The sequence below is a fragment of the Halichoerus grypus genome, chromosome 6, assembly GCF_964656455.1.
Source record: "Halichoerus grypus chromosome 6, mHalGry1.hap1.1, whole genome shotgun sequence".
NCBI classification, from domain to species: Eukaryota; Metazoa; Chordata; class Mammalia; order Carnivora; family Phocidae; genus Halichoerus; species Halichoerus grypus.
This window is the reverse complement of record NC_135717.1, coordinates 145,397,703-145,415,641: the sequence shown is the minus strand read 5'-3', so window position 1 is coordinate 145,415,641 and position 17,939 is coordinate 145,397,703. Positions and strand designations below refer to the sequence as shown.

At 32.8% G+C, this 17,939-nt stretch overlaps 1 protein-coding gene across 1 annotated transcript in view; it reads right to left on the bottom strand.

Moving 5' to 3' along the window:
- LRRIQ1 (leucine rich repeats and IQ motif containing 1) overlaps positions 1–17,939 on the bottom strand; it is a 192,074-nt gene that overhangs the window by 132,924 nt on the left and 41,211 nt on the right. The window contains 2 exon segments of the mRNA XM_078074184.1: positions 10,355–10,482; positions 11,042–11,235. Of these exon segments, the coding sequence (XP_077930310.1) occupies positions 10,355–10,482; positions 11,042–11,235 (322 nt within the window).

Here is a 17,939-nt window from a genome sequence, read left to right as displayed (position 1 = left end):
TTTAAAATTTTGGGAGGCAGTTTCTTCTAACAGACCAAACTACACCCAAAATCTAGGGTGTGGCACTGATCTATTCACCAGCCTGATCATATTTGACCATATTCTTTTTTTTTAATCTTTTTCTTTTTCTTTTTTTCCCCTTTTTTCTTTCTTTCCCTTTCTTTTCACCTGGTTTCAGGTCTCTTCTGATTTGTTTAGTGTATATTTTTCTGGGGTCATTGTTACCCTGTTAGCATTCTGTTCTCTCATTCATCTATTCTCCTCTGGACAAAATGACAAGATGGAAAAAATCACCTCAAAAAAAAAAAAGAACAAGAGGCAGAACCAACTGCCAGGGACCTAATCAATACAGACATTAGTAAGATGTCAGAACTAGAGTTCAGAATGATGATTTTAAAGATACTAGCTGGGCTTGAAAAAAGCATGGAAGATACAGAGAAACCCTTTCTGGAGAAATAAAAGAACTTAAATCTAATCAAGTCGAAATCAAAAAGGCTATTAATGAGATGCAATCAAAAATGGAGGCTCTAACTGCTAGGATAAATGAGGCAGAAGAGAGAATTAGTGATATAGAAGACCAAATGACGGAAAATAAAGAAGCTGAGAAAAAGAGAGGTAAACAACTGAGAATTCGAGAGATAAGCAATACCATAAGACGAAACAATATTAGAATAATTGGGATCCCAGAACAAGAAGAAAGAGAGAGAGGGGCAGAAGGTATATTGGAGCAAATTATAGCAGAGAACTTCCCTAATTTGAAGAAGGAAACAGGCATCAAAATCCAGGAGGCACAGAGAACCCCCCTCAAAATCAATAAAAATAGGTCAACACCCCGACATCTAATAGTAAAACTTATGAGTCTCAGAGACAAAGAGAAAATCCTGAAAGCAGCTCGGGACAAGACGTCTGTAACCTACAATGGTAGAAACATTAGATTGGCAACAGACCTATCCACAGAGACCTGGCAGGCCAGAAAGGACTGGCATGATATATTCAGAGCACTAAATGAGAAAAATATGCAGCCAAGAATACTATATCCAGGTACATGGTCATTGAAAATAGGAGAGATAAAAAGCTTCCAGGACAAACAAAAACTAAAGGAATTTGCAAACATGAAAACACCCCTACAAGAAATATTGAAAAGGGTCCTCTAAGCAAAGAGAGAGCCTAAAAGTAACATCGACCAGAAAGAAACAGAGACAATATACAGTAATAGTCACCTTATAGGCAATACAATGGCACTAAATTCATATCTTTCAATAGTTACCCTGAATGTAAATGGGCTAAATGCCCCAATCAAAAGACACAGGCTATCAGATTGGATAAAAAAACAAGACCCATCCATATGCTGTCTGCAAGATAATCATTTTAGACCCAAAGACACCTCCAGATTGAAAGTGAGGGGGTGGAAAACAATTTACCATACTAATGGACACAAAAAGAAAGCTGGGGTGGCAATCCTTATATCAGACAAATTAGATTTTAAACCACAGACTATAATAAGAGATGAGGAAGGACACTATATCATACTTAAAGGGTCTATCCAACAAGAAGAGCTAACAATTGTAAATATGTATGCCCCTAACATGGGAGCAGCCAATTATATAAGCCAATTAATAACAAAAGCAAAGAAACACATTGACAACAGGACAATAATAGTAGGGGACTTAACACCCCCTTCACTGAAATGGACAGATCATCTAAGCAAAAGATCAACAAGGAAATAAAGACTTTAAATGACACACATTGGACCAAATGGACTTCACAGATATATTCAGAACATTCCATCCCAAGCAACAGAATACACATTCTTCCTAGTGCCCACGGACATTCTCCAGAATAGATCACATCCTAGGTCACAAATCAGGTCTCAACCGGTACCAAAAGATTGGGATCATTCCCTGCATATTTTTGGACCACAGTACTTTTAAACTAGAACTCAATCACAAGAGGAAAGTCGGAAAGAACTCAAATACATGGAGGCTAAAGAGCATCCTACTAAAGAATGAATGGGTCAACCAGGAAATTAAAGAAGAATTTTAAAAATTCATGGAAACAAATGAAAATGAAAACACAACTGTTCAAAATCTTTGGGATGCAGCAAAGGTGGTCCTAAGAGGGAAGTATATAGCAATACAAGCCTTTCTCAAGAAACAAGAAAGGTCTCAAATACACAACCTAACCCTACACCTAAAGGAGCTGGAGAAAGAACAGCAAATAAAGCCTAAACCCAGCAGGAAAAGACAAATAATAAAGATCAGAGCAGAAATCAATGAAATAGAAACCAAAAGAACAGTAGAACAAATCAACGAAACTAGGAGCTGGTTCTTTGAAAGAATTAACAAGATTGATAAACACCTGGCCAGACTTATCAAAAAGAAAAGAGAAAGGACCCAAATAAATAAAATCATGAATGAAAGAGGAGAGATCGCAACCAACACCAAAGAAATACAAACAATTATAAGAACATATTAGGTGCAACTATATGCCAGCAAATTAGATAATCTGGAAGAAATGGATGCATTCCTAGAGATGTATAAACTACCAAAACTGAACCAGGAAGAAATAGAAAACCTGAACAGACCTAGAACCACTAAGGAAATTGAAGCAGTCATCAAAAATCTCCCAAAACACAAAAGCCCAGGGCCAGATGGCTTCCAAGGGGAATTCTACCAAACATTTAAAGAATTAATACCTTTTCTTCTGAAACTGTTCCAAAAAATAGAAATGGAAGGAAAACTTCCAAACTCATTTTATGAGGCCAACATTACCTTGATCCCAAAATCAGACAAAGACCCCATCAAAAAGGCGAATTACAGACCAATATCCCTGATGAACATGGATGCAAAAATTCTCAGCAAAATACTAGCCAATAGGATCCAACAGTACATTAAAAGGATTATTCACCATGACCAAGTGGGATTTATTCCTGGGCTGCGAGGTTTGTTCAACATCCTCAATTCAATCAATGTGATACAATACATTAATAAAAGAAATAACAAGAACCATATGATCCTCTCAATAGATGCAGAAAAAGCATTTGACAAAGTGCAGCATCCTTTCTTGATCAAAACTCTTCAGAGTATAGGGATCGAGGGTACATACCTCAATATCATAAAAGCCATCTATGAAAAACCCACAGCAAATATCATTCTCAATAGGAAAAAACTGAGAGCTTTCCCCCTAAGGTCAGGAACACGGCAGGGATGTCCACTATCACCACTGCTATTCAACATAGTACTAGAAGTCCTAGCCACAGCAATCAGACAACAAAAATAAATAAAAGGCATCTGAATCGGCAAAGAAGAAGTCAAACTCTCACTCTTTGCAAATGATATGATACTTTATGTGGAAAACCCAAAGGACTCCACCCCAAAACTGCTAGAACTCATACAGGAATTCAGTAAAGTGGCAGGATACAAAATCAATCCACAGACAGCAGTGGCATTTCTATACACCAACAACAAGATAGAAGAAAGAGTAATTAAGGAGTTGATCCCATTTATAATTGCACCCAAAACCATAAGATACCTAGGAATAAACCTAACCAAAGAGGCAAAGAATCTGTACTCAGAGAACTATAAAATACTCATGAAAGAAATTGAGGAAGACACAAAGAAATGGAAAAACATTCCATGCTCATGGATTGGAAGAACAAATATTGTGAAGACGTCAATGCTACCTAGAGCAATCTACACATTTAATGCAATCCCTATCAAAATACCATCAACTTTTTTCAAAGAAATGGAAAAAATAATCCTAAAATTTATATGGAACCAGAAAAGCCCCCAAATAGCCAGAGGAATGTAGAAAAAGAAAAGCAAAGCTGGTGGCATCACAATTCCAGACTTCAAGCTCTATTACAAAGCTGTAATCATCAAGACAGTATGGTACTGGCACAAAAACAGACACATAGATCAATGGAACAGAATAGAGAGCCCAGAAATGGACCCTCAACTCTATGGTCAACTCATCTTCGACCAAGCAGGAAAGAATGTCCAATGGGAAAAAGACAGTCTCTTCAACAAATGGTGTTGGGAAAATTGGACAGCCACATGCAGAAGAATGAAACTGGACCATTTCCTTACACCACACACAAAAATAGACTAAAAACGGTTGAAAGACCTCAATGTGAGACAGGAGTCCATCAAAATTCTAGAGGAGAACACAGGCAGCAACCTCTTCGACCTCAGCCGCAGCAACTTCTTCCTAGAAACATCGCCAAAGGCAAGGGAAGCAAGGGCAAAAATGAACTATTGGGACTTCCTCAAGATAAAAAGCTTTTGCACAGCAAAAGAAACAGTCAAGAAAACCAAAAGACAACTGACAGAATGGGAGAAGATATTTGCAAATGACATATCAGATAAAGGGCTAGTATCCAAAATCTACAAAGAACGTATCAAACTCAACACCCAAAGAACAAATAATCCAATCAAGAAATGAGCAGAAGACATGAATAGACATTTTTCCAAAGAAGACATCCAAATGGCCAACAAACACGTGATAAAGTGCTCAATATCGCTTGGCATCAGGGAAATCCAAATCAAAACCTCAATGAGATACCACCTCACACCAGTCAGAATGGCTAAAATTAACAAGTCAGGAAACGACAGATGTTGGCCAGGATGTGGAGAAAGGGGACCCTCCTACACTGTTGGTGGGAATGCAAGCTGGTGCAGCCACTCTGGAAAACAGTATGGAGGTTCCTCAAAAAGTTGAAAATAGAGCTACCCTACAACCCAGCAATTGCACTACTGGGCATTTGCCCCAAAGATACAAATGTAGTGATCCAAAGGGGCAGGTGAACCCCAATGTTTACAGCAGCAATGTCCACAATAGCCAAACTATGGAAAGAGCCAAGATGTCCATCAAGAGATGAATGGATAAAGAAGATGTGATACACACACACACACACACACACACACACACACACACACACAGTGGAATATTACGCAGCCATCAAAAAACCACGAAATCTTGCCATTTGCAACAACGTGGATAGAACTAGAAGGTATTATGCTAAGTGAAATAAGTCAATCAGAGAAAGACATGTATCACATGATCTCACTGATATGAGGGATTCTTAATCTCAGGAAACAAACTGAGGGTTGCTGGTGTGGTGGGGGATGGGAGGGATGGGGTAGCTGGGTGATAAGACACTGGGGAGGGTATGTGCTATAGTGAACACTGTGAATTATGTAAGACTGTTGAATCACAGACTTGTACCTCTGAAACAAATAATACATTATATGTTATAAAAAAAAAAAAAGAAGAAGATAGTAGGAAGGGAAAAATGAAGGCGGGAGGGAATCAGAGGGGCAGAGGAACTATGAGAGACTATGGACTCTGAGAAACAAACTGAGGGTTCTAGAAGGGAGGGGGTGGGGGAATGGGTTAGCCTGGTGATGGGTATTAAAGAGGGCACGTATTGAATGGAGCAGTGGGTGTTATACGCAAACAATGAATCATGGAACACTACATCAAAAACTAATGATGTAATGTATGGTGATTAACATAACATAATAAAATTAAAAAAAAATTTTTTTTGTTTACCAGATTGAAAGTATTATAAGTACTGCAACTATCCAAAGTTACACTAAGGTTATTTCTAAGTTAGAAGTACGCTTCTAGGGAACATAATAATAGAAAAGATTTTATATAGATAGAATAAACTTAAGTTTGGCAGAAATATGTTAACATTTAAAAATAATACTTATTATTAATACATGTATATTTAAATTCTAGTAATAATGACTTTTCCTCCTACTTTTAAAAGTTTCTATCATTTTCTAAGATATCATTGTCATTAAGAGCCCAAATTCAAGTAAGGGAAATAAGTGAGATTCACATCATTGGAAACAACAGCCATGAAGGGAAAATTAATTTAGTTTGATTTGCATGTCCAACTAAGGGAAGTCTACACTTTTTCTGTAATATAATATCACATTACCATAGCTATTTAGAAATAAAAATTAAGCCAGCTCTTCTCAATTTTTAAACAACAACAGAAAAATTACTTTGCTTCAAATATAATCTCATTACAAATACAAGTCTCCTAAATCCCCCTATAAATGTTGCAACTCCATACAGTTCAAAATATGCCTCAACTACAGAGTATTTCTAGTACCAAAGGAAAAAAAAAAGTATGCATTAATACCACTTCTTTTGCGCTCTTGTTTTTTATACTGTCCTTCCAGTTGTCCTGGCAGACATTTTTACATCTTTATTTCTACCATCTCCCTGTCATGAAAAAAAAAATCTATTATTCTAAGGTCAGAAGCTTATAGAATTATACCATGACTGGGAAGCCTCATGAGGTCTGGCACAAAACTAACCCTTGTACTAACCTTGACTCTTTTCTTGTACTATCCTGTTCTGCATTAGCAGAGAGACAGAAGATACTACCGATGAAAAACAGACCAAATAATGAGGCTGGAAAAAGTTCTCTCTGACTGTAGCTAAACCTAAATACAATATTACTATTTATATCAAACCTACACAACACCACTTCTTAAATACGATTTCTAGGAGAAGAAAAACCCAAGGTAATAAAAGAAAAAGTGATAAAATATTGGCCATTACATTTATTTGTAATGGCCAATATTTTATCACTTGGGTTAATGTGATAAAACACTTCATTATTTGTATATAAACTACTAAATAGTAAAATTTACCAAAAATTCACATGTACCTGAAAAAGAAAGAAGGGAGGGGGGAGGGAAGAAGGAAGGGAGGGAGGGAAGAAGGAAGGGAGGGAGGGAAGAAGGAAGGAAGGAAGGAAAGAAGGAAGGAAGGAAGGAAGGAGGGAGGGAAAGGCGGGAGAAAGGAAGGGAGGGAAGAAGGAAAATTTAAAACTTTGTTGATACATAATTAGTAGATTTAAGTCCTAGCTTTATGATTTTCCTACTCAGGCATGTTCTGGATCATTATTATTACAAATAAGAAATTTAAGTTCTTCAACATAATTCTAATACATCTATCAACAAGAAAATTCTTACTTGTTTTGTAGCTTTAATTAATTTCTAATACTAAATCTTTGTCTTTCTACTAAAAGGGTTTTGAAAGATAAACAGATCATGAGTTCTCCCCTTTTTTTCAGACTATTTCATGTTTTTAACCAGTAAGTTATATATGGCAATGTATAGGAAACATATAGGTTGAAGACAACCAATAAAATAACCAATGAAGTCATAGAATTAAAAATAAAATTCTCTTTTCAAAAATCAATGCAAGTAAAGAAATATTTAGTTTGACAAAATATTTTTATATTAAATTTTATCTTTTCAGATAGCCATGCTTTTAGAATCACGTTTTCTTTTTAAAAAAAAATTTGATCAAGAAAACTGGCTATTCATTCACCTTTATGACTATTCATTAGGATGGTAGAAACCTAATAGTAGAATTCTTTTTTTAAACCTCTAGAACTTTTCCTTTTACTGACAATCTGTGTATATTTCTTCCAAGAAAATTCAAACCAGAAAGACAAAGGACATTAGTGAAAACCTAATACCATTTGACCTTGTCACATTAGCCCTGGGCATAAAAAAGATATAAATTTCAAAGACGACAAAAAGCAAAAGATTTGTACAATGAGCAGCCAATGGGTAATAGTTTCCACTTTCTGCTCCTACTTAGAGTCTCACTGGAAGTAGAAAGACATGAAGCCGAGAGTCTTCTAGTTAGGACTCCGCTGAGTCAAACTTAAAACAGTCATATGTCCTAATGAAAATTTAAAACAGAAGTCAAGATGAAACATGTATTTCAAACAATATGTACTAAGTATCATTCTTTATTGTATTTCATTTGTTGGAAAAAAAGCATATGGACACATAATTTCTTCCTTGTGGTGAAAATATTTATCAGAAATTAAAAGAAAAGTATATACAATTTAAAAGACATACCAATCACAAATCCAAATATCACATTTATAAAACTCATCTGAGGTTTGCAAAATGTATTGACATATATTTTCCTTTTGGATAAATATCAGAATCCCATAAAATAGGTAAGGTAGGTATTACTACCCTTTTTATATGTAAAAAAAAAAAAAAAAAAAAACCCAGGCTCCGGTAGTAAGAAGAGAGTTGCTTAAGGTCAACTGACAACTTAAGTTGTAGAGTCAGAATTCAAACCCAGATTGGCTGATCCTGAGTCTTACCAAACCTGATATAGTTCTGAAAAAGTCAATGCACATGTAAAAGTTTAATGTAAGATGGGTAATTCCTGCAGTTAATGGTATTAGCTTATTGTGAAAAATCCTAAGGTTGAAGATCATTTTTACACTATGATTTCAAGAAATGATTTTACTACTCTCTATGTCCATTTCCATCTATCAATCGCATTTCCCTGATGTCCATGGGCCTTTTCCCTTTGTCCTTTCAGAAACGATAGAAAGTTAAATGTGCAAAGAACTATGAGAGATCACAAAGAATATATTCAAATATAAGTGACAGTATTATTAAAAAATTCAAAACAGCATATATTATATAATAAATTGACTTCTTTCTTATATAGTTAAATTCAAAAGTTTAAGTTTTTTCATTCTTGAGTTTTTTAATAATTTTTTTAACAATTTATTTATTCAGTTGAGAGGGAGAGAGAGCGAGCATGAGAGAGCAGGCATGGGAATGGGCAGAGGGAGAGAGTCTCAAGCAGACTCATGCTTGAGCATGGAGCTCCATGCAGGCCTCGATCTCAAGACCCTGAGATCACGACCTGCACTGAAACCAAGAGTCAGATGCTTAACCAATTGCACCATCCAGGCACCCCTTAAGAGTTTTTTTATGCTAAGGACATATATTACTCAGTTCTATGCTCCCCAAAATAGCAAACACCACATCAATATCCAAATGTTATAAGGTTAAGCAAACAAACTTATAAATAAGGGTTATTTGGATTAAGTACCCCAATTATTATTACTAATTCTAACAAATGTCTAGTGATCTAGTTTATATAATTCGTAGTCATATCAGATTGATATGGGAAATAAGTCATATGAGACTGATAGGGCAAAAGTCGATCAGCTAGTATTAATTTTAACTTTTAAAAGTAGATTTCTTTGATAGTTTAAATTGTCCAAAGAAATTAAAGGCATCATTTCTCAAAAAAAAAATGGTATTGATTTGAATATTTTCTAATCTCTTCTAATATTATTTTTCTCATGAATGTGGCTTGAGATCCACTTCTATAAAATGTATGAGGTATGTCAATTATTGAGTGATTTACTGCATATGACCAAAGCATAGCTGAATATTTCTATTGAAATTGTGTTTCTTACCTGGAAAATATTGTGAAAAGATCCAATGAGTTTGTGGATGGCCCAAATTATTTAAACAGTGTTATCTGATAGAGCTGGCTCTATAATAAATGCCCTTTTAAAACCAAATAAACTTTTATATATTAGATCCGATTAAAACAATTTAAGGGAATTTTTGAATACAGATTCAGTTTGTGCTTTGTCAAACAGTGGAATAGTTTAATAAGTAGAAGTTAAATCATTTGGGATGTACATGCTCAGAGGATGAGCACTACTGTGGAAAGAATGTGAGAAAATTTTATGGTTCTTTTAGGAAAAAAATATGTATGTATTAAAATTGGGTTGTACTTGTGCACTTGTTCTGCAAGAGTTGTATAACCCAAAAAAGCAATTTCTTGTTAAAGGTGGTTTCTTTCCTCTACTCTTTGTGCCTTTGATGAACAAATTAATCATATTAGAGTGAATAGGTCTCAATGAAATATTAAGCAGAGGGATACATACACATACTGTGTTCCTGTTTTGGTTTTAGACAGTTATTCTCTGCAAAGATCCAGATGTTTGGTGGTTTCAAATGGATCTTCTGTGTCAGGTACCCATCTCGATTTAATGTTAAGGTATTTTTTTAAGTGTTACTTTATAACCTTAGGGAAATCGAATTTAAATCAATCTTAACAGTTACAAAAAGACATGCAAGTTGAGAGCAGATTAAAAATCGTTCTTCCAGGACTTAATAAGTACCACTTGAGAGAATGAGACATCCTGCATTAAATTAACTACCTCCTGCATTTTCCAAGGACTATATTCTTTACAAATATAAACAAACCTGCTCTGGGAGATTTCTACAAGTATGTCTTTGAGAAGAAACAAAAGGAGTAGGATAAGTGACAATTAAAATTCTACTTAAATTCAAGGGTATGCCAATACACTACTTTTTCAAATCCTATAAAGTTATATTTCTAATTTATGTACTAATTTATTGTGATGCACTTTCACTGAATTGCTGGTAAAAACTAACAACCTTTCTACTTGTTATGAAGATCAAGCATTTACTTTAAGCAATCATTCAATGCATTTAGTACTTATGCAATTTGTTTTTACCTGTTTTGAGAGATAGTCAGGTTTTGTAGTAAAGGCAACCAATATGAAGAAAATGCTTCCACAGTTGAAATGCTGTTATCATCCAGGTGCAATTCTCTTAGTAGAACATGATTCTCCAAGGACGGAAGCTATATTTAAATTTGGGTCATTAGCTTATATTAAGTAAAATATTTTTGTCATTCAACAAAATTTAAAAACATAAAATCTATTAAAAGTAACAAAAGGTATATTCTGTTAAACTACATATCATAAATGAAACTATAATGTTATGAGAATTTTAGTATGAATAAAATTTCTAAGAATTAACTTTACAATTAGAATTGTTTTTTTAATAAAAGTTACTTCATGGTAAATTTTAATTAGAATTTCATTACAGATACATTTGGCTCCACTTATATACTGAAATATAACTGAAAAGTTATGATTTATTTTAGTGTTCTGAAAAACTTATGTTAAATTAGATTTCTTTACAAAATATTCTATGTTGAACATTTTTTTAATAGAAGTATGTAACAGTTTTAAGTAAACTGGAAATCACATACAGATGATCAGCAAAAAAAAAAAAAAAGGAAAATTAAACAAAGTTGCCTTTAAAACATGCAATTGATTTTTTTATCAAAAGAAAATGTTGTATTAATCAAGAATGTTGTATTAATGTTGTATTAATCAATAATGTAAAGAAATTACCTCACTTAGATAATTTCCCTGTAACTTCAGTACTTGGAGCAATCCACAGTTTTCAATACCTTCAACTTTAGTAAGATGATTATGTGAGCAATCCAGGTATATAATGGTAGGAGTATCACAAAGACCTTTTGTACTAATTAATTGATTGTGGTCCACAATTAGTTGCTGAAGATTTCTCAAAGATTCTAAACCACCTGGAAGAAAAATTTTCCAAGATCACTTATATCATATATTCTTCCAGAATCTAAGGTGAGATTTCTAAATAATTGCACCTTTATATTTCCCAATATTTCTAATTACAAGTGAAGATTTAGCCCGTATTCCTGTGAAAAATGTGTAAGTGTAAAATGTATTATTTTTTAAACTTGTACCTACAAGATATATTTTTGAATGACATTGATATGTGTGTGTATATATATATATATATATACACACACACACACACACACACACACACAATTGAAAACTGAACAAAATACTAAAAAGTATACATTGGGCATTGAATGCTTTATTTTCAAATGACAACAGAACAAGGGAGAGATAGAAGGACTTGTTTTCTTAAAAAAACAGTTCTCAACCCAGTTTCAGGGTCTTTGAAGTTTGATTACTTCCTTAAGATTGAATATATAACATTGGAATGCTACTTTCCTACCATCGAGATAGCTATCTTAGATTCCCCCAAGTCAAGTAGGTGCAACCATATTAACAACAATGAAATATTAGCATATTCTTCAGGTATTTCAAGATTGTCACAAGTATCCTCCTTGTTGCCCAGATAAGGTTAAAACCAATATGATACTATATAAAAAATACCAGAGGAATCTTAGACTACAGCTCAGCACTTATAAGAACAAAACTGAGAAGGTTGTTCAAGTAAGCCATCAGGAATTAGCACTGGAAAGAAATGCTGAGGAAGTCTGTAAACGTTTCATGGAAAATATTAAAAATCTAGAAAATGTTATTTAGATTGAATATTGGACTAGATACGATCTCTCTAAGCACCACCCTATTATATGAAATAGGCAGTTCTAGAAACTGGAAATATGGTTTAAGGCCTAAAGTAGGTACTGGTTAGTAGAATGTCTTTAGTGAGTATTGTACATATGGGAGTCATTGAGCCTAAACCTTGGAGAATCAAGCTTCATTGTGATTTTCTTGTCAAGCCCCAAAATGTTTTATTCAATTAAATGTTGGAATAAACATGAGTTTTTCAACCAAAAAAAAGTTATTGATAATAAACTGAAAGATAATCTTGAAAGAAACATAATTATGTATAAAAATAATATCTGGAATTTATGTAATAAATTTATCCAGGAGAAATTTAAAGCATTAACTCAAGGTTTGCTCTTTTGATTATACATTGTAATTTCCAGAAGGAAAGGGCAGTCTGCTTATATCAAAATGGAGAAATAAAAGGAAGAATCAAGTAATATTACCAAGATTTCACAAGAAAACTTAATGCTGTATCATATTTTAAAAATTTAGATAATGTAACAGAATTGAGTGTATTGTACAAATATTTCATAGAGATACATTTGAAGAAAAATTATATTTCAAAATTGCAATGTTTCTAATAGTTTGAGTCAAAACAACTTAATTATGGATGATTATTTTGTATGTATGTAATTTATGGATGATTAGTTATGGATTATTATTTTGTATAAAAAGGAATACATTTTTATGTTAAAGAGTTAATTTTCTTATAATGATAAATTATACATTATCTAAGAAAAGCAGGAAAATGCATAGAAAGACCCATAGAAGAGAGAGACTTAAATTTAAATTTAGGCAGTAATTTTACATTTTTTAAGTTCTTATCTAGGATTAATGTACTGGTATTTTCCTGTAATGTAAAATAGCAAGTATAACTTAGAAAAAATTGTCATCTGATATTATTCAAGGAGTGAATTGTTCTGCCTTATAAGATAGTCAACTAAGTTTAAGTAACAGAGTCAACTATCTTATATATATTATATATTATCAACTCCAAGGTATTAGAAATAGTATATTACATATAATAATAAATATATATTAGCTAAAATGTATTTTGAAGTCTGCTGAAATAGAAAATACTCTGGAATTTAGTATGCCTTATGATCATACCCAATGAACATCAATTAACCCACTGAAGCAGTTTAAAGGCATTCAAGGAGGAAGGAAATATTAATAAAAATTTGTAGTTGCGTAAAATAAAATGTCCTTTATCAAATATTTAAACATCTTAAGCAATTTACTTCCACAAGCTTAATATTTTTAAAAGCCATGCACTTTACTCTTAAGTTATTCAGAGCTATCCAGAAATAGAATCTTCTATTAACTCATTTAAAGTTGGGAATGCATTTGTGAAACTTCTCAAAGGTCACCCAAGAAGAGAACCAAGAACGAAACATCAGGTCACACACTGAGGAAAGCTAAAGGATTTGGCATAAGAAGCTGAAAGGAAGTAGGAGATAAAGCAGCAGAACAATTGGGAGAGAACAAGAGGAAAAGGCAAACAGAATTCTGTGATGATCACAGTTGGTTAGTAAAAATAAAAATAAAATAATATACATTTCACAATTATCAAAGGTATTTTTATTTACACTAAGTTATATATGGCCAACAGTGTGCCAAGGAATAAGAGGAGGCCACTGCCTTGGCAGTCATGAAGTTAGCTGAAGATTTTTGTTAGAGACAACAATAGAGTAATTAGGATGGAAGCAACAGTGCAGTAAAAGTGGGGACAAGGAGTGTAGACTATGTTTTAAATACTTGATTATGGAGAGAATGTCTTCTAAAGTCCTTAAAATGGCCCACAAAACCCTATCTTTGAACTCATCCTCTACTACTGTCCCCTTCTCTTGGTTCATTCTAGCATGTTAACCTCATTGCTCTTCCTCAAACATGCCACACATACTTCCACCCTAGGGCTGTCTGTATATGTAAAAACCAGTATCAGTGTGTGACATGTTAGGCTAGGAGGACTTAAATAAAGTCTATCAGCTAATTTCAAATATTAAGACACTATGATTTTCAGCCAATATATAGAGAAGGTATAATTAGTTTACTCAACAATCTGAGATTTCAATTTGGTAGAATTACCATGATTTCAAGCCTCAGATATTGAGGAATACTTGACACACCATTTCTACTTGTAGGAATCCATTGCATGGTAATACACACACAACTATAAAGTAAAATGTAGAGAGACTCCTTTCTGTATTATTTAAAACAAAGAAATGGAGGTAAGTTAAACGTCTATCATTAAGGGAATAAATAAATTATGGAGTATCTTATAAAATGAATACACATAATCTTCAATATGAAGTAATCTGCCATAGAGGGAGGTCCATAATCTATTACTCTGTGTAAAACCTAATTTGCATACATAGGCTTTTAGCTGTTGAGTGAGTCTGAATCTAAATCTACACATCTATAATTGTATTGCCTAGAATAAGATCTTGATTGATCCATAAACAACTGTGAACAGTGGTTACTCTTACAAAATAAGAGAGAAGTGGTAAATAATGTTTTATTGCTTACATTATATAATTCTCTATTTAAAAAAATTTAAATGAGAATGCACTTCTTGCATAATATATATTTAAAAACAATCTATTTGGGGAAAAAAAAATCAGAGCAAGTATTGAATAGAAGTGTTATTTAATCCTGACTACCACCACTACCAACAATGATTGCTGATCTGAAGAAAAACTTGGGAAAACCTGATACTGCTATTCATCAAAAGGGTTTGTTATATAGCCAAAGTAGGGGAACTCTGTACAGAGATAATAGGGCATACCTCTTAGATTTTAAGATGAAAGTTTTAAAGGAAATTCAGTGAAATAGTAAATGGAGACTGGGTAAGATCTCTAAAACATCTGCCTATATATAACAGTGAGGGAGGATGTCCATTAAAATATACATACACATATATATACATAACCTAAAAATTAGCTTAATGACAAAAAAAGGAAATCATTTAAAGAATATGTAGAACTGAGGCCTGCCAACAAACAAGTGAATGAGCTTGGAAGTAGATCATTCAGCCTCATTGAGCCTTGAGATGATAGTAGTCCTGGTTGACAGCTTGACTGCAACCCCTTGAGAGATCCTGAGACATAACCACCCAGTTAAGCCACTCCCAGGTTCTTGATCCACAGAAAATATGAAAAAGTGTTTGTGGTTTTAAATTGCTGTTTTAGGGTACTTTGCTTCATAACAATATATAACTAATACAGTAAGGATTCTATTCAGAAGAAAATACAAGAAAGAAGAAAATATGTTGAAAACGCTTTGGGCTATAGAAGGATATTTAAAGAAATTTAATGCAACAAGAATTCAAAGATATTAAAACAACAGATGTAGGTAAACAATGGATCAAAATAACACCATGACAGAACTAATAAATTACTTAGAAACAACATTGCACAGAATAGAGAGCTAAAGCTTGAAATGCCCACAAAAAAAGAGATCATCACACTGAGAATAAAATATGAAGAAAGCCAAAAATAAAATGACATAGAACTATAATAGACATGAAAGACAAACTCAACCAAAATATGGATCATCTATGATTGAAAAACAGAACCAAAACAAAAAAGTTTTCAAATATATAAAAACCAAAAATTTCCAGAAACAAAGGAATAACTTAATCTGTAGTTTGAAAGGGACATTACATTCCAAAACAAATTTGTGGATTTATTGATTATAAGATGTTTCTTGGTTAAGTTACTGATCAAGGACAAGGAGTGTTATTCAGGTATCTTCACAGAACTCAGTCATGAGGACAGCCTCTAACTTGCAGTAGCAACACACACTATCACTTATGCAGGGAAGCAATGTCACAAAGTACCAAGTGAAAGTGTTACCTAAAAATAGAATGCACAGCTTTCATCTATTTTAAGAATGAAAGCAACTGACAGATATTCTCAAACGTGAAAGAATTCAGGGATTATAGGATCTATCTTTCTTTGAAAAAATAAGATTTAAAAAGAGCTAATGAACTAGGTAATCCAGACAAGCAGAGGATGAAAGAACAGTTGTAAAAAGAACTGGTACTGACCCATTGTCATACAGATCTAAAGCCACTAAAGGATATATACATAGAGTCATAAATTCTGATGTGAATAATAAGAATTTTGAGGGGAAAAGAAGATAGGAAAAAGTGTAAATATTCTAATTTATTTTATTTTCTTAAAGAGGAGTTAATATTGTCTAAAATACATGAATCAAAAGCACATGTTTTAATAATTTACTAAACAACAAAGAGGATATTATAACTGGCAAAACTGGAAGGTGAAGATGGAAGTGTAAATGAGATAATTTTATCATCTTTAGCATGAGGAAGCCAGTCTAAAATTTTGAAGTCAAAACAGTTTCATATACACTCTTGCTCTATTGTTTAACAACGCTTTTGAGTTTTTAAGTATGTCCCATCTTAGTAAACTGTAGAAAAATTGACTGAAAAGGAATGTTCCCAACCAGTAATTCACATAGGGATCATTTTTATTGTTGTTCATCTTAAGATTATTTTATATACGTTAATATATTTCAACAATCGCTTACTTTATAAATCATGGTACTTTTTAAAAATTCAAATTGATGATCGACTTCAGTAGTGGTTAAAAGTATGTCTGCATCATTTCAAAAGCAGCACTAAAATGTTAACTGTTTCTTTAATATTAATAAAAATTACATGCCTAGAGCTTATCTCTTTATATATACTGTAATAATGACAGGTATTATAAAACTTTTTCTACTGTTCAGTTAAACTTTACTTAATTAATTACCTAAATGTTTTTAAATTAAACTTTACCCTAAGTACACTTATTTATATAGGAAAAGTAAGCATGATTGGCTGAAGAGTTACCACATTCATTTCAAGTGATTTCTTATTTTGATTACTTTGTTCTTTCATGTAATTGCCTCCTATATATAGAAGGACATTTTGTTTACCATTTGATATTTGTTATTCCTCAAAGATTTTTGGATTTCTATTTAGGTGCGAGCTATGTTTATTATAGTTTTATTTTAATACTGGTATAATGATAAAATTTTTTGTACTTTTTTGTAATTTTTTGAAAGAAGCATAGAGTATCCTTATATAAACACATATAAATCATTTATATTCTCCACATTTCTACTAAAAATATCAAAATCTATTTTTTCAAAACTAGCTTTACTTGTAATATAAAATTCATCAGAGATTCATTCTACTAGTTTCAGCCCTGTGTTGTGTCCACATGGAAATAGAAAAATAATATAGACAGAATCTCTCCTCAATTTTAGTATATGTGCTGCCGAAGCGAGCACAAGAATCTCTCCTCAAATATCTCTTACTTGATCAATTCAACTACAATTTTTTAAAAATTATAACATGTAAAAATGTTAACAAATTATCATGAAGTGAATAAATTACAAAACAATATTACAGTAGTGTTTTTTTAAATGGCAGAAAACAGTCTGAAAAGACAGCAATTATGCAAGAAATTAAGAAAATAATCCTATTTGTAAGTGCATCAAAAAATAAAATACCTAAGAATAAATTTAATCAAGAGGTAAAAGATCTGTATATTGAAAACTACAAAACACTAATGAAAGGAATTGATGAAGACAAATAAATGGAAAGACATTCCGTACTCATGGATTAAAAAATTAATATCATTAGAATGTCCATATCCAGAGCAATCCACAGATCCAATGTAATCCCTATCAAAATCCCAATGGCATTTTTCACATGAATAGGACAAATAATTGTAACATTTATATGGAACCACGAAAGACCTTTAATAGTCAATGCAATTTCAAGAAAAAGCAAAATTGGAGGTGTCGCACTCCCTGATTTCAAACTATACACTAAAGCTACAGTAATCAAAACAATATGGTATTGGCATAAAAACAGACACAGATCAGGGGA